The sequence below is a fragment of the Myxine glutinosa genome, chromosome 9 (assembly GCF_964187855.1).
Source record: "Myxine glutinosa chromosome 9, kmMyxGlut1.1, whole genome shotgun sequence".
Taxonomy (NCBI): Eukaryota; Metazoa; Chordata; class Myxini; order Myxiniformes; family Myxinidae; genus Myxine; species Myxine glutinosa.
Window position 1 is genome coordinate 24,485,270 of NC_136269.1, and position 26,303 is coordinate 24,511,572.

Sequence of the window (26,303 nt, forward strand, 5' to 3'; positions counted from 1 at the left end):
TGAAGCATGAAGCAATGCACAGCGTAACTTATTTTATCTCCTCCTTTCAGCAATGTTGAAGGACCGTTTCTTTTGTATGTTCCATTTGTACACGTCCATACTGCACATTTTGCAGCCAATGCATTCCGAGGAAGCAGCAAGCATGGTGTATATGGGGACAGTGTGCATGAACTTGACTGGGCAGTCGGTAAGTAAATTCAATCAAGTATCACCTTGTCATGAATGTTTTTACATTAAAGCAGGAAATTAATTTGGTTAAATGAAATAAAAAATTTATGGCGTAGCCCGTAGGGCAATACCGTCTAGAACAGCGTTTGGCTGTCTGTATGTATGTATGTCCCTCACAAACATCCACTAATCAGAGCTGAGGATCCGGTCACATGACAGGGGGACATATTTAGTAACCATTGCAGTTGCATATTCGACTAAAAGGAAATAGAATAACTTTCGGTGGAACGTTTTGGGGTCCCAGCGGGTGTCGTTAAGGTAGGTATGAGGTTTCAGAAATTCCTCAATACAATTATGATTTTGAAATGCGATCGACACGGATCTTTCTTCCGAATTAGGAAGTGAAGAGACTAGGACGGTTCGCTGGTTTGATAATTAATATCTCAATACAATTGTGATTTAACATTATATTTTGATATATTAATATTATAGTATTAACTTGTGATTTTACGATGAATGATGCTGTTTGGAATGACAATATTGAGTTGAAGGCAGATTTTTTTTTTTTTTTTTGTATTCAAGGTTGAGGCTCGTGAAAGAGCTAACATTAATCACACAAAAAATCAAACAGACACATAAAACATATAAGGCGAGCAGTAGACAAGATGGGGAGAGAGGGGGAAGCACACAAACACAACATTTGATAGCAGGGACATCGGGAGATCTGTGGGAGGGAGAGGGCTTGGGGGGAGGAGGCATGGGAAGTGGGGTGGGGGGAGGGGGGGGTGGGAGAGGTATAAAACATATGGACACTGCAATGAGTTCCAGGAAAGAAGTTGGTATTTCAAAGATGTGCAAAGTTGGTATTTCAACCATTGACTGGATGTAGAAGTTGGTATTTCAAAGATTAGGTGGAGGTGTTTTTGTCAAACCTCGAATCTGATTCTGCAACTGGACCAGACGGCATCAGCCCACGGGTCCTAAAATCCTGCTCTGCCGCTCTATCTCACCCTCTCTCTGTTCTTTTCACCCTATCTTTTGCTCAAGGTCATCTGCCAGCATCCTGGAAATCAGCTAACATTACCGCTTTACACAAAAAAGGTGCAAAAACAGATCCTTGCAACTACAGACCAATCAGCCTGCTCCCAATTATCAGCAAAGTCATGGAATCCATCATTGCTTCGGATATGAAATCTTTCCTCTTCTCCAATGGCTTGATCTCTGATCATCAATTTGGTTTCAGACCAGGTCACTCTACTCTGGACATGCTGCTTCTGCTGTCTCAACAATGGATGGAGGTCCTCAATGCCAAACAGGAAATCAGAGCTGTCTCCCTTGACATATCACGTGCCTTCGATACGGTCTGGCACCCAGCTCTGCTCACCAAACTCTCCTCCTATGGTATCCATGGAAATCTCCATGCATGGCTTGCGGACTTCCTCTCAGGTCGTTGTCAACGTGTGGCCCTGAATGGATTTCTCTCATCTCCCCTTCCTGTTCAGGCTGGAGTTCCCCAAGGCAGTGTGCTGGGCCCTGTGCTTTTTCTGGTCTTTATCAATGATCTCTCCGACTCTCTGGAAAATCCTCTCTATCTCTTTGCTGATGACTCCACTCTCTGCCGCTCCATTCCTCTTCCCTCAGATCGGCAGTCTGCAGCCTCCTCACTCTGACGACCTGGACAAAATCACAGACTGGTCAAACAAGTGGAACATGTCTTTCAATCCTGACGAATCTCACTCTCTTACAATGTCTCTCCGAAAAGATCGACTGGACAACCCTCCCATCTACTTTCTCAACAATCCTCTCCAAGAAGTTCTGTCGCTCAAGCTTTTGGGTCTCACTATCTGCCATGATCTTTCTTGGGAAAACCACATTTCCAAGCTGGCCTCCAAAGCCAGTCGCCGACTGGGCATCCTCCGTCGTGCAAAGTCCTTCCTCGGCACACCTGAGCTCCTCACCACATACAAGGCTTTCATCCGCAGCTCAATGGAATACTGTTCTCCCCTATGGGCTGGTGCTCCTGCCTCACACCTGGCTCGGCTTCACGCTGTTGAATCCAAAGCTTTCAAAATCATTGGAATCTCCCGCGATGAAGCTATCTCTGAGGGCCTTTCACTCACTCACCGCAGGCAGGTAGGTGGTCTTTCTGTCTTCTACCGACTCCTCTCCGGCCTTGCTCCCCCAGCTCTCTCTGTGCTCTGTCCGCCAAATATTCCTACAGGTCGCACAAGATCTGCCAGCAACCCTCTGATGGTTAAACTGCCGAAATCTCGGCTCTCTGCTCACCTTCACTCTTTCATTCCTCTTTTCTCCCGCCTCTGGAACAAACTCCCACACTCCCTTCAATCCCACTCCTCCCTCCAGGTCTTTAAAACAGCTGTTCACCACCATCTCTTATCTTCCCCCATCCAAAACCTTGATCTTTTCTACCCCCACTAATTCACCCCAGATCCACCTTGCTTGAAATTCCAACTTCTTTCCTGGAAGTCCTGGCAGTGTCCATATGTTTATACCTCTCCCACCCCCCCCTCCCCCTTCACATGCCTCCCCCCCAAAGCCCTCTCCCTCCCACAGATCTCTCGATGTCTCCATGTCTCTCGGTCCCTGCTCTCGATTGGTTGTGTTTGTGTACTTCCCCCTCTCTCCCCATCTTGTCTACCGCTCCTGATGTTATTTGTTTATGTGTCTGTTTGTCTTTCTGTGTGATTAATGTTCGCTCTTTCATGAGCCTCGATCTTGTATACAAACAAACAAACAAAAAAACAAGAAGAAAAAAAGTGCATCTGGGGTGAATTAGCGGGTGTATAAAAGATCAAGGTTTTGGGTGGGGGAAGATAAGAGATGGTGGTGAACAGCTGTTTTAAAGACCTGGAGGGAGGAGTAGAATTGAAGAGAGTGAGGGAGTTTGTTCCAGAGGCGTAAGGATTTCCATCCGTGACATTCGCGGATTCCCCATTTCCAGTTTCACCATTGACTGGATGTAGCAACATTCAGACGGTACATTTTTTTGTCCAAGTCCTTCACGAACCTGCTGTCAATACCTGACATTCGATTGAAGGTGGCACAGGAATGTGGAATTTATTGGTTCATTGTTTGCCATTCACTGTTTTTTTTACCCAAGTCATTCACGAATCGGCTGTCCATGCCTGAAGTCAAAAAACATTTAATATTGTTACGGAACCCAACGTCGGCCTCTGTTCCCCTTAGAGGGGGGATTAATCCCCTCTTCTATAACTGACCGACGTGGTCCCTGACGCTGCCCAGCGACCTCCGGAAAGGTCGGTGCACAGCCCCGTTCGTACCGCGGACAGATGTTAATTGCCGAGCGGTTTTAGCAACCGCGGCACGAACTATTAACAGAAACTAGACCCGATCCTTGAACGTTGGCCAAATCGTGCCACAGGTATTCAATGAAGGAAATCACTAAGACGACACGGATGTGAAGAAGAAGCAGAACAAAGGTAGGAAATACGAATATTATTTATTACTACTATTTACACAATGAAAGAAACCAAGGAAGAATGAAGGATAATAAAATAATGCAGAAAGAGGGACGGACCAGAAGGACACAGTGCAAATTAACTTAACTATGGCAGTCTTACTTACAACCCCAGGACAACACAGAAGACGGACGAACAATCAGACTTACACGGGGGATGATGGCAGGAACGAATGGCGGGAAGGATCCGGGTGGTTGGGATGATCACGGCTCGAGTTGGGCAGCCGCCGGCTCTCCTCAACCGTCTCTCGTATGGTGATTCCTTTGAAGCTGCAACTGCCGTCACCGCTCAAAGCTGCCGTGGTCAAAAACTGCGGTGGTTTCAAAGCTCCGTCGGTTCAAGCTGCTGTGGTGTGCCGCATCTGACGTGGGGGCCTTGCGTGACGGGTTCTCTCTCTCTCTCAAAGGCTTGCTGTCTCTCTGCCGTATCTCTCTCAAAATGCTTGCTCTCAGGACTCTCAGGACTCTCAGGACTCTTCAAAGGCTTCCGCGCGCGCTTATATATCGCCTCGGGCGATCAAGCCGCCGGTCTCCAGGACACGCCCATCGGTGAGCTCGCCTCGGCCCTGATTGGTCGCGAGGGCTCACCAATCCCACCCCTAGCGGAGGCGTTGGCAAGGCCATGCCTTGTTCCCGGCGCTGGGCTGACTCCTCCCACCTTCTGCTCCGAGATGACCTCGTGGCTAATGGAGTCTTGCAGCGAAAAACCACAACCCCACAGCAGCAGCGGAATGCAGCAAACCGCCCAATGCAGTTGGCAATTGACGAAAGGGGAATGTGAAGGGAATCTACCTTGTTTGAATTCGGTGCAATGGAGTGTCACTTAATGGAAGACACAGCCTTAATCTAATACACATAATAAGGAGATAACTACTGAACAAGGAGGAAATCTATGATTTGCTACGTGATTGTATATGGAATAACTACAGGCACGACCTTTGACCTTTATACACCAAATGGAGGAAGGAGGGTGATCTTTTTACAACAACAATAAAAAAAACACAATTCTCATATCCACAACAATACTTACATTATTTGCTAACTGCTAACTGGTATCCCCATCCAGATCATACTATCTTCTTCAACTAAAGTATTAAAGCGCGATGCTGCGCGTGCTAATGCTTACACAAGGAGCAATCGGACAACGCGGTTCATAAAAGAGTCTTTATTGAAAGTACTCAAACTGCAGCACTAAGCTGCTCAGGGCTGCGTGCCCCGTGTATATCGTGAGGCCACGCCTCTCTCCCTGGCGTGGCCCATCCCCACTTGGTGTGCGGGGTGATGTCGCCACGTCAGTGCTTTCGTGTCCGCCACACGCGCCCTCCCAGAATCCCCGCGCACCTGAAGGGTCAGTTTGCGGGGCAAACGGATGACCCGGCCGAAGCGCCCCCTGGCGACTGGCGGCGTCTGGGATGCAGGGATGCCATCTGGGATGCCTCCGGCTGCAGGACCGGGGGGCGGCGTGGCGGTGGGGCTGGGCGGTGCCGGGGGTCCGCCCGCAGGGGGGCGGCCCCGACGCAGGGGTCGGGCCACTGGCGGTGGATGGTCCACGTCGAGGTGGGCCGGCTTGAGGCGGTCTACAGAAACGCGGTCAGGAGTACCGCCGATGTCCAGGGTGAAGTGCTTCGCCCCGGTCTCCAGCACGCGGAAAGGCCCGTCGTACGGGGGCCGCAGTGGTGTCCGGTGGGCATCGTGGCGGATGAAGACGTACTCCGCCGTGCGAAGCTCCGGGTCGACGTGCGTCGGTGGGTGCCCATGGCATGCCATTGGCACCGGGGCGAACCTCTGGGTGGTCTCTTGCAGAGCGGAGCGCTGCTGTGCCGCGGACCATGGTGCCGTGGAGTCGGGGAGGAACTCGCCCGGCACCTGCAGCGGTTGCCCGAAGACCAACTCCGCCGCGGATGCGCGCAGGTCCTCCTTGGGCGCCGTCCGGAGGCCCAGCAGGACCCAGGGGAGCCTGTCGACCCAGCCGCCGTCGCGGAGTGTGGCCCGGAGCGCGGCCTTCAATGAGCGGTGAAATCGCTCACACAGGCCGTTAGCCTGGGGGTGGTAGGCCGTGGTTCGGTGCAGCCGGACCCCGAGCCCCTGCGCGACCACCCCCCAGAGCTCCGAGGTGAACTGGGGGCCGCGGTCGGACGAGATGTCTGAGGGGGCACCGAACCGGGCGACCCAGGTGGCGATGAAAGCCTGCGCGACATCCGCCGCCGTCGTCGACGCCAAGGGCATGGCCTCCGGCCACCGGGTGGTGCGGTCCACCATGGTGAGGACGTGGGTGAAACCCCGCGAGGGGGGCAGAGGTCCCACCAGGTCCACGTGGACGTGGTCAAACCGGCGTTCCGGCACCGTGAACGGGGCCAACGGGGCCTGGGTGTGCCGGTGCACCTTGGCGCGCTGGCACGCGAGGCACGTCCTAGCCCAGCCGCGGACGACCTTCCGGAGGCCATGCCAGACGAACTTGTCGGCGATCAACCTTTGGGAGGCCCTCGCGCCCGGGTGGGACAGGCCGTGGATGGCGTCAAACACCTGGCGCTGCCAGCCCGCGGGCACGATGGGGCGAGGACGCCCGAGGGAGACGTCGCACAAGAGGGCCGCGCCCGCGCCGTCGAACGGCACCTCGGTGACGCGGAGGCCCGTGACGGCGGTCCGCAAGGCCTGGACGTCGGGGTCAGCGGCCTGGTCCGCTGCCATCCGGGCATAGTCGATGCCGAGGTGGACTGCGTGGGCGACGGCCCAGGAAAGGCAATCCGCCACCGGGTTGTCCTTCCCCGCGACATGCCGGATGTCCGTCGTGTACTCGGACACGGCCGAGAGGTGACGCTGCTGCCGGGCCGACCACGGCTCGGTGACCTTGCCCATCGCGAAGATCAGCGGCTTGTGGTCGACGAAGGCCGTGAACGCACGGCCCTCGAGCAGATGGCGGAAGTGCCTGACCACCAAGTGAAGCCCGAGCAACTCGCGGTCGAAGGTACTGTAACGGCGTTCGGGCGGGCGAAGCTGCCGGCTAAAGAACGCCAGCGGTTGCCAAGCTCCACCCAGCCATTGCTCGTGCACCGCGCCCACCGCGTAGTCCGAGGCGTCGGTGGTGAGGGCGATCGGTGCATCGGGCGCCGGGTGCGCGAGCATGGTGGCGTTAGCCAAGGCGAGCTTCGCGCCCGTGAACGCCGTGTCCATCTGCTCGGTCCAGGTAACGTCGCCTTTGCCCGGCTTACCTCGGAGAGCTTCGTGCAGGGGGCGCAGGAGCTGGGCAATACAGGGCAGGAACCGATGGTAAAAGTTCACCATGCCCAGGAACTCCTGCAGCCCTCTGATCGTGCGGGGGCGCGGAAACCCCTTCACCGCCTCCACCTTGGCCGGCAGGGGGACGGCTCCGTGCCTGGTGACACGGTGCCCCAGAAAATCGATTACGGCGGCGCCGAACCGGCACTTTGCGGGGTTCACAATCAGGCCATGCTGGCCCAGGCGTTCGAAGAGCGTGCGGAGGTGGCGTAGGTGCTCTTCGCGTGACGCGCTGGCGACGAGGATATTGTCCAGGTAGACGTAGACAAAATCCAAGTCACGCAGGACGCTGTCCATCAGTCGCTGGAACGCCTGAGCCGCATTCTTCAGACCGAAGGGCATCCGCAGGAACTCGAAGAGTCCGAATGGCGTGATGACCGCCGTATTCGGGACGTCCTCCGGCCTGACGGGGACCTGATGGTAGCCGCGTATGAGGTCCACCTTCGAGAAGAAGGACATGCCCGCCAAACGGGCAGAAAAGTCCTGAATGTGGGGGACGGGGTAGCGGTCGGGAGTGGTGGCGTCATTGAGATGGCGATAGTCCCCGCACGGTCGCCATCCCCCGCCGGGCTTCGGCACGATGTGCAGCGGCGACGCCCAAGCGCTCTCTGAGCGCCGAACGATGCCGAGTCGCTCCAGGGTAGCGAACGCCACTTTTGCCACCGCCAGCTTCCTCGGCTCGAGGCGGCGTGCCCGGGCGTAGACCGGTGGCCCGACGGTGGGGATGTGATGGGCCACCCCGTACTTGACGGCCCCCGCCGAGAAGGTGGGCTGCGTGAGGGCCGGGAAGCCGGCGAGGAGGCGGGTGAATGCGTCCGCTGCCGGAAGCGTACAGATCAACGTGGCCGGAACCGAACCGTTCGGCAAGCCGCTCGTTGAGCTGCTCAACGAGCTGGGCAGCGCACAAGCGAGCGAGCTGAACGTCTCGGCCTGGACAAGACGTCTGCGCTTTACGTCGACCAGGAGCCCATTAGCGCACAGGAAGTCCGTGCCAAGCAGTGCCATGGGCACGTCGGCGGTGACGAACGTCCATCGGAAAACCTGCCCTCCGAACCACAGAGAGAGGCAGCGTTTTCCATACGTACGGATGGGCATCCCGTTCGCGGCAAGCAGCGCGGGGCCCCCGCCCGCGGCGTGCTTGTCTGACGTACCGGCGGGAACGACACTCACCTGCGCTCCCGTGTCGCACAGGTAACGGCGCCCAGATAAGGTGTCCGTTATGAACAGCAGGCTGCTCGAACGGCCGGCGCTCATCGCCACTATTGCTTTTGGCCTCACGCAGCCCAGAGCGCCGGCCCGGGCGTTTCCCGACCTGTTGAAGGAGCATGGCGGATGACATTGCCGAGCCTCGTGGCCAAACTTGGCGTGGAACCAGCACCAGATGGTGGAGCTGGAGGAGTGTGGCTGGCTCCGCCAGGCCGGTGGAGTTGGCGGTTTTCCCCGCGGTGGCGGTTTTCGCCGTGGCGGCGGTCACGAGGGGCGTATCAGCATGCTGCGTATGCTGTGTAAGCTGATGCTGTGGATCAGCATCAGCAGCATCAGCAGCAGCATCATCAGCAGCATCAGCCTCGAGGTCCGTGACGGCCGCAAAGTACCTGTCCGCCTTGGCTGCCAATGCTCGGGGTTCCGTTAGCCCGGTCCCGGCCAACGCGAGGTGAACCTGCGCTGGAAGTTGGCGATGGAAAAGCGCCCGGAATAGAGAACCGGGGGCTTCGTCGCCCAACAGTGACAGCATATGGTCCATTCGGACCGACGGACGCGTGTCGCCGAGCTCGGGGAGATCCAGGAGGCGGTCGGCCCGTGCGTCGTCCGTGAGGCCGAACGTGGCTAGGAGTAGCCGCTTGAGTGCCTCGTACTTGTGGCCGTCCGGTGGGTGGCGCAGGACGGACACAACTTGAGCGGCCGTGCCGGGCCCGAGGGAGGCGACGACGTGGCAGTAGCGCGTGTCGTCGCCGGTGAGGCGCCGAAGCTGAAATTGGGCTTCGGCTTGAACGAACCAGACTTCGGCCTGGGCCTCCCAAAATTCGGGAAGTTTAATCGCCATTGCCTTGTCGTTTGCCATTGCAATGGCGTCGTGTTCGGAAGGATCGCTACGGCAGATCCAACGTCGAGGTCACCATATAAAGCGCGATGCTGCACGCGCTAATGCTTACGCAACGAGCAAGCGGACAACGCGGTTCATAAAAGTCTTTATTGAAAGTACTCAAACTGCAGCACTAAGCTGCTCAGGGCTGCGCGCCCCGTGTATATCGTGAGGCCACGCCTCTCTCCCTGGCGTGGCCCATCCCCACTTGGTGTGCGGGGTGATGTCACCACATCAGTGCTTTCGTGTCCGCCACAGTATCAAACAAGCCTGGCTACGCTGTTGTTAGACTTTTGGCCTTGTTTTTTTAAATAACATTGTTCTGAGGCTCATGGGGGAGCTTCTACATATATTACATCAGAATATGTACACAAATCAGTTTATGGGATTTTAACCTGCAGTTCAGGCATCTTGAGCTGTGTGATTTAATGGGCAAATTAAACAGGCCGCAGCAAGATTTGGAAGATTAATGGTGCAGCATCCTGTCTGCAAGGTTGGAAGTTTGTTATCTGTCTTGGGTAAATCTCATAATGGGTAAAATTGTTTTGTTTTGTCTCAGGTGAAATAGTGAAAGCTTTGGACCGACTGCACCTGAGCCAGAACACCTTAGTGTACTTTTCATCTGATCAAGGAGGACATCTTGAGGAAATATCTGATACAGGAGTGGTATTGGGAGGGAATAATGGCATCTACAAGGGTGAGCTTTCACTTTCCACCTACTTTTCAACATACTCAATGAGTCATAAAATGTCAGATGTAGGCTATAAATGTTTTTTTTTTGCTGAGGACATGTTATTCCAAACGAGGAAACTAAATTATTATGATTTCATGCATGGCTGCAGCCAACAATCCATTGAGTCAGCAAAAAGAGCAATCCGAGATTGCATATCCTTGCCAAGACTTGTTTTGTGTGTTTTTTAGCCACTGTTGGACTTAGTCCGAAACGGGGACTTATGGATTGGGTCTCTTCCGTCCGTCCGTCCACAACCATATCTTGGATATGTATGAACCAATTTTGTTCATACTTGGCACAAAGACAATACATGACGGTATACATATGCACATCATATCATTTTGTTTCGCGACGCAATCAAAGACGGCCGACTGGCGGCCATTTTATTTGTGAAAAACCCGATGTTGAACATGTCTTCAACCATTGCTCGGACATACATTCACCGATATTGTTCAAACTTGGCAACCAGATAATTAATGATAGCTTACATATGCACACCATTTTCTTTCGAGATCAGATCCAAGATGGCCGACTGGCGGCCATTTTTCACTTAAACGTGTCCCCAACCATTTCTTGAACATGCATGGTCCGATTTTGTTCAAACTTGGAACAAGCACAGCACATGACGGCATACACATGGTCCTCACTTTATTTAGCAGTCTGATCAAAGATGGCCGACTCGTAGACCGGCGGCCATTTTAGTTGTAAAAAAAATTCTATATTGAACACGTCCTCAACCTTTTCTCGGACATACATTTACCAATCTTGTTCAAACTTGGCACACACAAAGGGAATGATGGGTAACATATGCATGTCATTTTTTTTCGAGATCAGATCCAATATGGCCAACTGGCGGCCATTTTGTTACTTAAACGTGTCCCCCAGAAGATTTTGTTTTGTTGTCCGAACAAAGATGGCCGACTGACAGCCTTTAACTCCTTACAGCAAAATTGCTAAAACCACAGGGGCTCAGACATTTTATGTCTTTTTCTTCTTGTTTCATGGTGTATTTTGAGTGGTGTTTGTTTTCTCTGTGTTTATGTTTTTGTAGTGTGTAAACGATGTATTAATGACATAAGTTTATGTTCATGCAGCAGATAAACAGACCTTTTAAAGTTTTATTGTATATATTTGCGTTCCAATTAATCATGTTTTTATGCCTCCGGTGACTTTGTCCTGTATGTTTTCGGGTTGTCTGTCCGGGCTAAACCCAGTTTTTCTCAGCAACCATGTGTCCGATTGAGACGAAACTTTCAGGGTAGGAGTGACACCCATGCAGAATGTTTTTATGATAATTGTGATGTCTTCGGTCACGTGGTATGGCAGCCATCTTGGATTAAATGCAAATAATTAAAAAATTATTTCTCGGAAACCGCTGTATGGAAAATTTTTAAACATGGCACATTGTCAAGTACGATCAATGGGGAATAAAAGCATGATAATGATGACATCATAGGTGAAGTGGTATACCAGCCAAAAATGTTTTCATCTAATTCCTTATCCTAAAAATCTGAAATTGCATGCACATGATCCATGACCCATTTGTATTGAAATATTACATTTATGACATTATGGGTCACATGGTTTGGCAGCCATATTGGATTGAAGGAATATATTAAATAATTTTATCTCTGAAACTGCTTACCACATCGATGCGAAATTTTACATATATCATCTAACACCACTGTTGCATATATTTTGAAAATGATGATGTCATCGGTCACGTGGTTTGGCAGCCATCTTGGATAGAAAAACGAACCTATCCGATCAACACAAAACTTCACAAACGTGATCCCCTACCCATACATATGGAGAGTGTATATTATTAAAGGTCATATGTCACGTGGTATGGCAGCCATATTAGCTTGAAAGCCGATATTGAAAAAAATCCCTTCTCTGAAACCACTTCACCGATCGATGTGAAAGCTGTCATGGCTGGTGAAAATATGATACTTGAAAACAGCTGAAGGGATTTAAATCAAACTTGGTTATTTTCCGGACAGTGACGAGGGCATCTACCCATTGTGGGACTATGCGGAGGCATATTGGCGGCACAGTCGCATTGCTTTAGTTATAATAATGTTTATTTTATTCTCTTCAACCCTGCCTCGCATAACCGTGCAGCTTTCTTAATGCTGGAATGATGCAAACTTGAAGTCTCATCCTTTTGGGATTTTAGAATGTTTCATCATAGCTTTAAAGGAAAGCTTTACCAATAGGGCTCAGAAATCCTACTTTCCATGCATTTTGTGTCTTCTGATTCTGTTTTGTCTTAAAATGTAAGTACAATGTCCTCTGTGCATGCTTTTTCATTCCTACACAAAATCCAATACCATAACTCGTGCTTTTGGAAATGCTCTCTAAATGTAGAAATCCTTAAATTCGTTTTTTTTTATGGTTACATGTTGCAATGCTCAGAAAGGAAACGATGATTCCTTTAGCTTAATGAATAGTAATGAGAATTGGCATTTAAATTCTGTGTCAAGCAAATTATTTTAGTGTGTCCAAAGAAAGGCTTACTATTTTGTGACATTGGGGAAATCTTCTGAACAATTCATTTTTCAGGTGGGAAAGCAATGGGAGGATTTGAAGGTGGTATTCGAGTTCCTGCTATTGTACGCTGGCCCGGGGTGCTCCCTGCTTCTCGTAGGGTTGACTCGGCTACGAGTAACATGGATATCTTCTCCACCGTCTTGGCTTTAGCTGGGATTTCTTTGCCACAGGACAGGTCAGACATACCATACTAATTTGCTGCAATGTTGCTGTACTATGATTGATTGATTTATATGACTAAACACGTCAGGGGCATTTATGACATACTTTACCTTTATGGTGACACCAATAACACAGATGGTTGTTTGGCTTGTTTCAGAAATAGTGCAGCACTCGATTCAAATGCAATTTTCAGAAAGGAGGGCCTATTCCACATAAATAATGTCACGCTGTTGGGATACTCTGGCCACGCCAAAGCGATGTGCTTTGAGAATGGCTGGCTTTTATATAAAGCCGATTTGGAGGTGATTGCTCACCTGAGTGGAGACGAGCGATCGTATTCTGAGTGTGAGCTAACCCCATGCCGGTTATCAGGATTTCAATGGAATTTAGATACCACAAGGAGAAGCCAATATCATCAAAACAAGTGATGCACAGGATACGGTTTTATGTTGAGTTGACACGCACAACTTATGAATAATGACTTATTCAAGTGAAAGGACACAAGCATGGGACATAATTTCGGAGGACATATACCGGCACACAAATACTGATGAATGCCGCGGTGACATGTAGCCTACTGTACGATTATTTTCCAATCTGCTTCATTTGAATTGTTGGACGTGATTTGGGAGGTGGACCGAGTCTTGTATGGATCTCCTGTCCCATGCGATCATTCCAAATTCAACTAAAGGCAGACAACCTCCATTAGTCAGCATCATAAAAATGACTTTTAACAGTATTGCTTGATTTATTTGGCAAGGTGAAAACTTGTAAAAGTAAAAGCTTACACATAGAGAAGTTCATTGAGATGGTGAGGCAAAAAGGTTCTTGTATAATGTTTGAAATCTTAGGTACATCAACTATTGAGTATGGAACAGTCAATGACCTCCAGGATTCATTAACAAGTGGAACCAGACAATTAAGCACAGACAACAATCCAAATAATGTAAACAGATGCACAGCAGCACAGGTGCAGCCATGGGTTAATGGACACAGAAGCCATAAGTGAGATTGTTTTTACCCCTTTAATCACTGCTTTTCCATGAGCCTTAACCTTTGTATTTAATTGAACTTTTATTGCCCCTCTGCACTTCTCTACACTTCCTTGAACATTGTACTAGTAATAGGCATCCTTGACCATGTCATGGAACGTCGGCGGAGACCCTCACCTTTTTTTCTTCCGCCCTCACTTTTCAAACTTTATTCGCTTTTAAATTGGTCTTCTCCACAACCGCTTGAGCGATTGATACAAAACTTTCAACATAGATAGGAGCGCATACCCATCGATATAAAAAAAAAAAAGAAGTTACATGATGATTGGATGGAAAATGCAGCCGGCGTTCCAAAACATCTGTTTTCTGCAGGCATGGGTTGCAAGGTGTTTCACGTATCAGGAATAAAATAAACGGCCTTGACTTCGCTTCACTCGGCTTCAGTCGAATAAAGAGCGAGTTGCTTTAATCATAGTCTTCCATACTGCAAACTTCAGAAATGCTGCCATCTTCACAATCACAGCTGGAAACTCGGCCTCATGGTTACTGTAAAGGGGATGCCTCCATTTCCGGTAAAGAATGAAGAACAATTGGTGTTGTTTCAATAAAAACTGGAACGGCACTCAGGAGAGAACATAATTCCACCAGGCGTAACAGTTTATGTTTTGTATCCCACTGATAGGCCGGTTCTGCATCCGTACCTGAACCAAAATCCAATCAGCTTGTTCTTGTCACCTAACCAACTCGTCCACCTAGTTTTGTCATAATCCGTCCACAACTTTTTGAAATATCGTGCTATATATACTTTTGGCCCCATCTCTCAATGGTGAAGAATCATTTTGAGAATTAAAGAAATTCTCGTATCCAGATCCAGATTTTCATCATAGACTAGATGGATTTATGGGAAAAGGCCATGTATAAGCTTCTAGGTGTATTTTTGGGTAAACGTTGGGAGCCTCACTTTTTAACATAATTAGGGTATTTTTGTATACTGAATCGAGGCTCGTGAAAGAGCTAAAATGCTGAATTCGATTAACCCGGTTCCCAAGCCGAATTTTGAGTTTTTTTTGTTTGAGTTTTGAATAAACTGCTGAAGAACTTGGGCATTGGTGAACTCACAGAGGAGTCAATCAAATCTGCAGAAGCGTTCATGTGCACAGAACAACCTCTGTTGATTCAGCACGACATGTTGTTCTCCAAGACTGGTAAACCAGAAGCAATGTCACCGACAAGTGATGCTCTTCATTTCCATTTGATGCGAGTACACTATCAAGCCATGGTATGGAGAAATGCTCATTGTGCCATACCTGACCTTCCTGCACCTTTGGAAATGGGATGGAAACGTGGTGATTCAGGACGAGAACCTATTCTGATATCACCGAGTCCAATCCCAGAAAGTTGCCTCGAGATGAGTTGTTGTGCATGCCAGAAGCAATGCAAGACTCGATGCTGCAAATGTCGCTATTCATGATGATTGAATAGCTCCTCTTCAGAGTTGAGGTGCACGTCAATGTGTGCCTGTCAGCAACAGAGTGATGATCAGACCCCTTGTGTGAATTTGATGTAGTTTGGCAAAACAACATGTGTGACATCCCTGAATGTTTGTGCTTCATGGCCATGTATACTTAATTTTAGAATAAATGGTTGTATGAAACATTGTCTTATTAAAACCATTTCCCATTTTATGGGAAAATATGTCGCCAACCATAATATAGACTAGACGGATTTATGAAAAAAGGCCATGTATAAGCTTCTAGGTGCATTTTGGGGTAAAAGTTGTAAAGTTAAAGTAAACGAGCTGCATGTATATACATGATATATAAATGCTTGTTCAAAGAAATTGTCCAAAAATGGCAATTTGGCGGCCATTTTGTTTATGCTAATTAAAAGGTCAAAAACTCAAAATTCGGCTTGGGAACCGGATTAATCGAATTCAGCATACGCTAATTATGTTAAAAAGTGAGGTTCCCAACTTCTACCCAAAAATGCACCTAACATTCACATTTCTCAGAAATCCATCTAGTCTATCAGAATCTAATGAATATTAAACCTTGTCACACACCAAAGCTTCCCACAAAGTTTCGTTTGAATCCGTCCACAACAGTTTTGAGATATCCTGTTCATAGACAGACAAACAGGGATGAAAGCATAACCTCCACTCACCTTTGGTGACGAGGTAAAAAGTTCTCAATAATTTTTTGACCATGCTATGAAGATGGATTTTAAATTTTCAAATAATGCAAGGTTTAGCAAACAAGTGAAGTTGTACTGTATAATTTCGTTATAGAACAGGTGTTACACCTGACCAGCCATAATACACGATACGAAAACTAACTTGCAAAGTCGAAGAAAGTTCTTGATAAAGGAAATCATACCATATTTTCTGATAATAATCATGGAGAGAATAACCATTAGTCGGGTGGTTGTTATGAAGAAGAAATGATAGAAATGGTTATTTTGGAATATTGTAATAGAAGTACAAACTCTGGTTGGGCGAAAAATCTAGACAAGAGTTTTTTTTCTCTCGATAATCCTGAGAGTTTTTAATCAAATCATTTTTACAGGTACTGTCTCTTACTCTTTTCACAGAATAATTGATGGAAAAGATCTATTCCCTTTACTTCAAGGAGAAACGAATGCATCTCAGCATGAATTTCTTTTCCATTACTGCAGCTTATATTTAAATGCTGTACGATGGACTCCACCAAATAGTAAGTTTACATCATTATTATTTTTGATATTTTCGTGTGGAAATAATGATATTCATTCCTTCTCATTTCGTCTGTCAAATGCCTATTTCAGTGGGATTCAAATATTAATTTTCTCTGCTAGTTGCATAGTTACTGAGGTGCAGGTGTGCTGCTGATTCAGTGCCCCCAGGAAATTGGAGCAGGAATTTGGCCAAGATACAGATGGGCACGTCATGTATACAAGAGAATAGCAGGTTTACAAGATCTCCGAGTTGCTGTTATTGTTGGGGGTCGATTTTTGAAATGTGCACCCATTGGTTAGACAACTGCCAGACCTCACCCATGTGTTGTCACTGACTCTACCTACCATGGCTCCCAGACAAAATAATATGGCCGCCATCTTGGTTTTCTGGTCGGCCGAAGACATCAAGCCTGTAGGGTTCTGCAGATTATTAACTGCCCGGGTTTGTTGCATCAGATTTCCATGAGCTTTGTTTTGGGTCGAGTGTTACTCACGATGAGGGGCCCTGAAAAATCTAATCAATGTCGAATAAAAATTAATAATCAGTAAGGTTTAATCAAGTCTGTCAGCACGCACGGTACGTTCCTCCCTAAAAAAAAAATAGCGTTATGTAATTTTTGAACGGCCCCATATTGCAGTTAAGAAATCTGTGACCGTGTGACGAATCAGTTCGTTCTGATATAACTGTGGGGAGGCTGACATGGATGAGTTGTCAAATTAATTATTTAATAGCGCATTCAATGTTTGTCGTAAAAAAGGCGACAAAAAGGGTTGGCGGCAGGAAGGGCATCCGGCCATAAAACATTGCTTCAAAAAGGGGACCAACAAAAACAACAACAACCACGGTGCTCGAAAAAGGCCAACCCCCGCATTGCGGGGAAAAATGGCCTCTAAAGGTGTTTTTTAATTTTTTTTATTCAATGTGTGTTTCCCAATCGCACTGTTCATCTTTTAAGGGTGCTTTAAATACCCGTTTCCCAATCGGCCCGTTACCGGATTTTGTCACAGGTTTTTCTTTTCTTGGAGCATTTACGATTGTCTTTTTTCCTTTTGCGACTAATATCGTGATTTTTGGATAATATCTTGATTTGTGGAGTAAATACTGGCTCCTTGTTGTAAAGAAATGCAAGTAACATGAAGATGCAGAAAAAAGATAATCATGTCCATCATGCTTATGTTCCACTTTTTTTTTTTTTTTTTTTTTTTTTTTTTTTTTTGTGGATACAATATCGAGGCTCGTGAAAGAGCGAACATTAATCACACAGAAAGACAAACCGACACATAAAACATATAACATAGGGAGCGGTAGACAAGATGGGGAGAGAGGGGGAAGGACACAAACACAACATTTGAGAGCAGGGACCGAGAGACATGGAGACATCGAGAGATCTGAGAGAGGGCGAGGGCTTTGGGGGGGGGGGGCGCGTGGGAAGGGGGCAGTGGGAGAGGTATAAAACATATGGACACTGCCAGGACTTCCAGGAAAGAAGTTGGAATTTCAAACAAGGTGGATCTGGGGTGAATTAGCGGGGGTAGAAAAGATCAAGGTTTTGGATGGGGGAAGATAAGAGATGGTGGTGAACAGCTGTTTTAAAGACCTGGAGGGAGGAGTGGGATTGAAGGGAGTGAGGGAGTTTGTTCCAGAGGCGGGAGAAAAGAGGAATGAAAGAGTGAAGGTGAGCGGAGAGCCGAGATTTCGGCAGTTTAACCATCAGAGGGTTGCTGGCAGATCTTGTGCGACCTGTAGGAATATTTGGGGGACAGAGCACAGAGAGAGCTGGGGGTGCAAGGCCGGAGAGGAGTCGGTAGAAGACAGAAAGACCACCTACCTGCCTGCGGTGAGTGAGTGAAAGGCCCTCAGAGATAGCTTCATCGCGGGAGATTCCAATAATTCTGAAAGCTTTGGTTTCAACAGCGTGAAGCCGAGCTAGGTGTGAGGCAGGAGCACCGGCCCATAGGGGAGAACAGTATTCCATTGAGCTGCGGATGAAAGCCTTGTATGTGGTGAGGAGCTCAGGTGTGCCGAGGAAGGACTTCGCACGACGGAGGATGCCCAGTCGGCGACTGGCTTTGGAGGCCAGCTTGGAAATGTGGTTTTCCCAAGAAAGATCATGGCAGATAGTGAGACCCAAAATCTTGAGCGACAGAACTTCTTGGAGAGGATTGTTGAGAAAGTAGATGGGAGGGTTGTCCAGTCGATCTTTTCGGAGAGACATAGTAAGAGTGTGAGATTTGTCAGGATTGAAAGACATGTTCCACTTGTTTGACCAGTCTGTGATTTTGTCCAGGTCTTCAGAGAGTGAGGAGGCAGCAGACTGCCGATCTGAGGGAAGAGGAATGGAGCGGCAGAGAGTGGAGTCATCAGCAAAGAGATAGAGAGGATTTTCGAGAGAGTCAGAGAGATCATTGATGAAGACCAGAAAAAGCACGGGGCCCAGAACACTGCCTTGGGGAACTCCAGCCTGAACAGGAAGAGGAGATGAGAGAAACCCATTCAGGGCCACACGTTGACGACGACTAGAGAGGAAGTCCGCCAGCCATGCGTGGAGATTTCCATGGATACCAAAGGAGGAGAGTTTGGTGAGCAGAGCGGGGTGCCAGACCGTGTCGAAGGCACGTGATATGTCGAGGGAGACAGCTCTAATTTCCTGTTTGGCATTGAGGACCTCCATCCATTGTTGAGACAGCAGAAGCAGCATGTCCAGAGTAGAGTGACCTGGTCTGAAACCAAATTGATGATCAGAGATCAAGCCATTGGAGAAGAGGAAAGATTTCATATCAGAAGCAATGATGGATTCCATGACTTTGCTGATAATTGGGAGAAGGCTGATTGGTCTGTAGTTGCTAGGATCTGTTTTTGCACCTTTTTTGTGCAAAGCGGTGATGTTGGCTGATTTCCAAGCAGATGGCAGTTGACCTTGAGCAAAAGAGAGGGTGAAGAGAACAGAGAGAGGGTGAGATAGAGCAGCAGAGCAGGATTTTAGGACCCGTGGGCTGATGCCGTCGGGTCCAGTTGCAGAATCAGAGTTGAGGGTTGACAGAAACTTTTCCACCTTGTCAGGAGGAAAGGACACGGAGTCCAGGAGCAGCAGGGTACGACTGGGTATGGTGGGTACAGAGAGGGATGGGTTTGGGACACAAGATTTAGAGGCAAACACAGAGTTGAGGCATTCAGCTTTTTCACGTGTGGAGTCAGCTGTGTAGCCGTTTGAGGTAAGGGAGGGGATGGAGGGGGAACAAACACCAGAAACGGATTTGACCAGACGCCACCAGGATTTGGAAGAGGGAGACAGATAAGAGAGTTCGGTCTTGAGAACGGAGAGATATTGTTTCCTGGCTCTCCTGAGGGTGGACACACACTTGTTTCGGGCTTTGTGAAAGGAAATGAGATTTCCTTCCGTTGGATTTGCTTTCCAGGAGACAAAGGCAAGTTGTTTCTGGGCAACAGCCTCACCACAAGATTCCGTGTACCATGGACGGGAGGAAGGGTATGACAACTGAAGACGAGATGGGATAAATCTGTGCATGAGAGAGAGCAATTTACTTTGGAAGAATTCCCAGGATGAGTTGATGTCAGAGGTGGTAGAGATGGGAGACCAGTCCAGATGATTGATGGCTGCTTGAAGACCGTGCCAGTTGGCCTGAGTGAAATGCCAGACTCGTCGACGCTGAGCAGGCTCCCTGAGGATGGTCAGAGAGATGTCCACTTTAACAAGGACATGATCAGATGATCCGATCGGAGCAGAAGAAGAGCAGCAGACATTTTCAGGGAAGTTAGTCATAACCAAGTCCAGAAGAGAAGATGTTCCGTTGACTGAGATCCGGGTCGGGAAATTGACAGATTGTGTCAGTCCCAGTGAGTCGCAGAAGTCCTTTGCTGAGGAGCCATGGCTGGTGAGAGAGGTACCCACACCCAGCCAACTGGCATGATGACAGTTGAAATCACCACATATGAGGAAGAGAGAGTTGGGATGAGTAGATAGAAGTTGGTCCATATCATCAGACAGCGAGATGTAGATGGAGTCATCACTGTTTGGTGGACGGTACAACACACATATGAACAAGAGGTGGGAGCGAAGGGGAAGCCGTAGCCAGAGGTATTCCTGGGGGTGAGGTGGAGAGAGTGCAGTGCAGGGCGAGTGAGGAAGAGAGTTTTTGATAAAGATAGCAACCCCGCCTCCAGGACGAGGCTCAGGTCTATCATACCGGAGGAGGGAGTAGCCTGGGAGAGATACTATGGAATCAGAGACATCATAAAGGAGGAAAGTTTCTGTTAAGCAGATCACGTCTGGTTTGACAGAAGCAACCTGTATGGAGAGATCAGTTAAGTTTGAACGAAGGCCCCGGATGTTTGAGGTCCATACCGTTAATGAAGAGGAAGGGGGAGCATCAGATACAGAACAGGGGGGAGGAGGGGTAGGGTAAGATGTGGAAGAGGTGGAAGAGGTAGGGAGAGCTGTTGAAGGTGTGTCAGAGATTTCAGAATAGCTCGGAGAAAGGGAAGGATGGGGCGGACAAAAGGTTTGATGGTGATTGGGTGAGCCACAATGAGGTGTTATTTGAGGAGGGGGAAGAGCGAGGCAGAAGGTTGGGGGAGATGGAGGTGAGAGTTTGAAGGGGGAAGAAGCGGGGAGGACGCTTTGAGGAGGGGGAGTGAGCGGGGGGAAATTGAGAAGCAATGAGGGTGGGGAGATTTGAAGGGGAGGGGTGAGGGGGGAGTTTGGGAGGGAAGGGACAAGGGGAGGGATTTGAAAGGGATGGGATATGGGGGAGATTTGGAGGGGAGGGGTGAGGCAGGAGTCTAGGAGGGGAGGGGCGAGGGGGCGTCTTGGCGGGGAGGGGTGAGGGAGTAGTTTAGGAGGGAGGGGGCAAGGGGGGAGATTTGAAAGGGATGGGTGATGGGGAAGATTTGGAGGGGAGGGGTGATGGGGAAGATTTGGAGGGGAGGGGTTATGGGGAAGATTTGGAGGGGAGGGGTGAGATTGGATTTTTGAAAGTGTACGATTTATGGGAAACGAACATTTATTGCAAAATGAGTTTCTTGTGACCTTCGAGTTAAAAATACGTTTAAGGACGCTGGATGGAGGATGGAGTGCAGGAGAGTTTAGGGAATGTAGAACAAAGGCACTATAGGAGATGGATATTTTTTTGGGGATGAATTGATTTGGTGAGCAAGTCGAAAGCAGCCTTTTAAAGAAGAAGAAGAAAAAGGTGTTATAAAATATGACGGAATACATAACTTGAGGGGAAAGTGTAAACATTGAAGGTTAATGAGTGAAAACTATCTGGGGAAATGGGGGAGAAACACGTGGTCGAAGAACGAACGAACGAATAAGAATGAATAAACGAATGAGAACAGAGAAGGAAATTTTTTTTTTTTTTTTTTTTTTTTTTTTTTTGAGTTGAGATTTACACAAGGAAGTAGGTAGGCTATGGGTGAAAAGCCTGGGAATACAGAGAACGAAAGTTATTGGATCACAAACGACGGACCACTGAGAGAAAAACAAAGCCTCAAGGTTGTACAGTGCACACTGTACAAGGCCTTGCTCGCGACACGGCAAACAGACGATCAATTTATGAAAGATAAACACCGAGAAACAACCAAAGTTGCACACAATAACTTCACACACCGAAAGATAAATACAGTTTCGACAAAATACAATTGTGAACAGACTTAACTTCGAAAAACGTGGAGACCGTGTGGAGCTTCGAAAATCCCTGCCGCCGTCTCCAAGATCTCGCGAGATCTCCAACTTCCATATCAGTATACCATTCATGCTCAATTAATAAATCAGCAGGTGTTGCAATTTCAGTGCCTTTGTGATTAATTGTTCTGGTCACATTGTCATGCTTAATTTAGTGCACCTGATATATTAATCAATGCAGAATCTCAAGTGCTGCTGTGAAAGATGTTACATTGCATCGAATGCTAAGTTTTGCGTTGTGTCGACTTGTTGATATGCGGTCCATAATGAACAACGGATACGTTTTTCATTTCCAGGTAAATCCGTGTGGAAGGTCATTTACTTCTCACCGATCTTCTATCCACCGGGCAGCAATGCTTGTTACCACACCCATGTGTGCTATTGCTATGGTGACTTTGTGGAGCAGCACGAGCCTCCCCTTGTGTTTGATTTAATTCAAGACCCTGAGGAATCTCATCCTCTGGAGCCCAAGGACTTTTTAACTCAGAAAAGAGTGCTGGATGCTGTGAACAAGGCTGTGGAGAAGCATAAGGAGAGTCTTTTTCCTGTTCCTTCACAGCTGTCTCTCAATAACATATTGTGGAAGCCCTGGTTACAGATGTGTTGTGGAACGTTCCCCTATTGTACCTGCGATCGGGACAGAACACCTCCATGGGAGGGATGAGTGTTATAAACTGTCCAGTTTTTGTTGCAGTCTTTAACTTCATGAACCATGACATAAACCGTTGGTTAAAGTTTCCTTACACTGCAACCTTTGGGTAGTATGTTAGCTTGTTAAGGCAGAAGGTACTTCTTGGCAGAAACTGCTTATGGCCTTCGTACGTGTCCTTCTCAATCTTTAATCCACCTTGTGGTGGTGGAGAGACAGGATTTGAATCAGGAGTCAATTGCTTGTAGAAATTCAACCTTTGGCTTTCAGTATTTGAACCATCCTGCCAATGGTCTCGGGGCTGGCGGGATAACCGAGGAATGCGCACTCACCTTTGAGTTGTAGCCCGAGTTAAAAATCTCAGCCTAAATACAAACTCGAACCATGGTGTTTTGCAGGCCGGGTGAGATAACAAGGTGTGTGTTGTCCATCGAATGGACATTAAACTGGAGGATTCGTCTGCCAGCACTGGTTCTTGGTAGACGTTAAATATCCCAGTGCCTTTAGTGAAGAGCTTCCCGTGGAATCTTTATTGGAATCTCCCTCAATGAAGCTGATTCTATGGATAGCACTTTCCAATTGCAGTCAGGTCAGTGGTCGCTGTCTTCTTCTGCCTCCTTTCTGGTCTTGCACCCTCTGCTCTTTTCATGCTTTGTCTCCAGGATTCTGTAGACCGCATGCGGTCCTCCATCAACCCCCTTCTGCTAAAACTCCCAAAATACAGGATCATTGCTCACCTCCACTCATTTTTTCCTCTTTTTTCCCACCTGTGGAACCAACTCCAACACTCTCTTCAATCTCACTCTTCCCTCCAAGTCTTCAAGATGGCTATTCGCCACTATTTCAGATCACCCCACGTCCAAAACCATTATCTTTTCCATCCTTGTTAACCCTCCACCCTAACCCCTAGGCCCACGTCCATTGAAATTTACTTCTGTATCCATCTTGTCCACCCTGTGTGTCCTCCCCTATCCCTCATTCCTCCCCACACTAATTAATTATTTGTCCACATCTCCCTCTATTTTGTACTTCAACCCTGCTGTTGGTGTCAACCCCCCCTCTCTCTCTCTCTCTCTCTCTCCTGTTCCTTTTGTGTTGTTTCATCCTGATCCGTTCAATGTTCTTGCTCTTCCATGAATCTGGATTTTAAAAAAAAGAGTTGGTGAGTTATCTACTTGGGCAAAATCATGCCCCCATCCTGAAAACAAGCAGAGTGGTGACCTAGTCTTTGTACTTAGACATAACGAACACATTTTTAATTGTTGGACCCTACGGCCTTACAGGTCTGGGACAAGATTGGTGGATGGATTTGCTGAATATAACAAATAATTAGACATACCAGACTTGGTAGCATAATGGTGACACTCTAAGTCTGTAAGGTCAGCAGCTTGAACCCTTGCCGAGTCATACCAAATACTTTAAAAATGGTACTTGCTGCTTCCTTGTTTGATGCTCAGTATTTGAAAATGATAGAGCACGGACAAACAATGATAAGTTTGAAATCATAGTGCAGGCCTTGAAAGGCCTAATGGCCACCTCCTGCATTGAACTTCCTGATAAAGTTATATTATATTGGAACCCAAATTGCAAAAATCGGCAATTTTCCTTTCAGAAGATTTTTCTGTGCTTTTTTTGCAGCAGGTCTTGCATCTGATTTCAGTTTTTCTCTTAACAGTGCTACTTTGGCTTCTTTGTTGTTCCCATCTGAGCACTTGCACCTCCAGATGCTGTAACTCTACTTCAAATGCCAAATACTGTGATGATGTCTGTTTCATATTGCCAATAAATTAGAAGACAGATATTATGTGTGAGCACTATACATACAAGTGTACGATGCACCAAGATTCCTTATATTTCGTGTAATATATTCTAAGTAAAATTGTTCCAAAGGACTTTGACATTGGGAAAAAAAAGATTTGCTTTGCACTTGATTCCATTTACTGCTTACATTTTGTGTTTTAAATAATTTTTGCTTTTTCTTATTACCCTGCGCTTGCGAAGCGAAAAGCAGGGTTAAACATTCTGTTGCGTCCGTACGTGTGGCGTGTCTGCATTTTATAAATTCATTTTCTCGGCAACCATTGGTCAGATTGGCACGAAATCTTACCATAGGAGTGGCTCCTCCTGTTAATTTTTTATTCATAATTATGACGTCATAGGTCGCGTGGTACGGACGCCATCTTGGAAAAACGTTACAACTCTATAATCTCCCAAACTGCTCAATGGGAAAAATGTGAAACATGGCCATTGTCAAGTACTCGCAATGGGGAATAAGATATGTTAATGATGTCACCGGTGCCTTAATTATGATGTCATAATTCGACAAGTACAACGCTTGATCTGATCAGTATGAATTTTTTTTTTCCCTCTGCAACTGTTAGTCCGATGGACACCAAATTTTCAGAATATTAACGGCTTCTGTATAATTTTTAAAATGATAATTATGACGTCATGGGACACGCGGCACAGGCGCCATCTTGGAAAATCGAAAAAAGTTGCACCTCTATATCTCCGAAACTGCTCCATGGAAAAAATTGAAACATGGTTAATTGTAAAGTACTCCCCATGGGGAATAATATATGTTAATGATGACGTAATTGGTGTTTTCGTTATGACATCATAATTCCACAAGTACAACACATCTGATCATTATGACTTTTTTTTCTCAGCAACTATTAGTCTGATGGACGTGAAATTTTCACCATAGGAGCGCCTCCTCCTGTAGAATATTTTAATGATAATCCCGATGTCATAGGTCATGTGGTACAGGCACCATATTGGAAAAACCGAAAAACGTTACACCTCTATGTCTCCAAAACGGCTCCATGGATTTTTTTTTAAATGTGGCTCATTGTAAAGAACTCCATATGGGGGTTGGAGGGGGGTGGGATTTGGGGGAGAGAAATAGGTGTTGCTGACGATGACGTCATTGGTGTCATAAATATGACGTCATAATTCGACAGGCACAACGCTTTGTTTGATTGGTTTGAAATCTCTTTAGCGTGAGCTAGACAAAAATTATATTAGAGAATATAAATTTATGATGTCATTGATCACGTGTTCTGGTAGCCATATTGGATCAAATTAAAAAACCCCTGAGAAAACAGAAGGGTTGGCTCTCACCAAGTTGACTGCACAGGGTAAGTATTCTATGAATACCATCTAGTTTTACCTTAATTCAATTTAATTACAGTATTGAAGAAAACAATGGCAAAGGTGTTTCTCTTCATGTGTTTAATCACGTCTGCATGATTATTTGTCTAAAAAGTTTTAGTTACTAGGTTAGTGTGAAAAGCTCATTAGGTTACTAGGGTACTATTAAACGTTTGTCGTTACTATGTGAGTGGGGTACTAGGTTTGTGTTAAAATTTGGCCTTGAGGAGTCGTTAGTCGGGGCGTTTAATAGAGTGAAGGCCGTAGGCGTTTTTTTCAGTCTTTTTTCTATACTAGCCGCTATCCCTGTCTGGCTCTCATCACTCCAAGAAAACCCGGGTCCTTTATTCCACCAAAGCTCGACGTACACCCATTCGTACTGTTGTGTTTAAGTGGAGCGGGGGGCCTTATGTATTCAAAGGGGAGTTAGAATGTGTAGTTAGGGAATGCCATTCGTTGGAGCTGGTGGCATCTCATTGTATTAAGTTAGGAACATAGAAGTGCTAATCTGTTTGGTAAATGTGCATTTCTATAAGGGGTAAATGTTTAATTGTTAGGAGCTATCGAAAGGGATTGAGTAAGTTGTTTTATGGAGTTTCTCCTTAAATAGGAGCATAG

At 47.3% G+C, this 26,303-nt stretch overlaps 1 protein-coding gene across 7 annotated transcripts in view; it reads left to right on the forward strand.

Moving 5' to 3' along the window:
- LOC137435545 (steryl-sulfatase) overlaps positions 1-24,333 on the forward strand; it is a 70,633-nt gene extending 46,300 nt beyond the window's left edge. For all 7 annotated transcript variants that reach the window (XM_068129434.2, XM_068129438.2, XM_078784198.1 and 4 more), the window contains 5 exons: positions 51-187; positions 9,586-9,723; positions 12,325-12,487; positions 16,056-16,177; positions 22,180-24,333. In XM_068129434.2, the coding sequence (XP_067985535.2) occupies positions 51-187; positions 9,586-9,723; positions 12,325-12,487; positions 16,056-16,177; positions 22,180-22,547 (928 nt within the window). In that variant the 3' untranslated portion in view covers positions 22,548-24,333. The remainder of the gene's footprint in view (positions 1-50; positions 188-9,585; positions 9,724-12,324; positions 12,488-16,055; positions 16,178-22,179) is intronic.
- Positions 24,334-26,303: the final 1,970 nt, after the last annotated feature.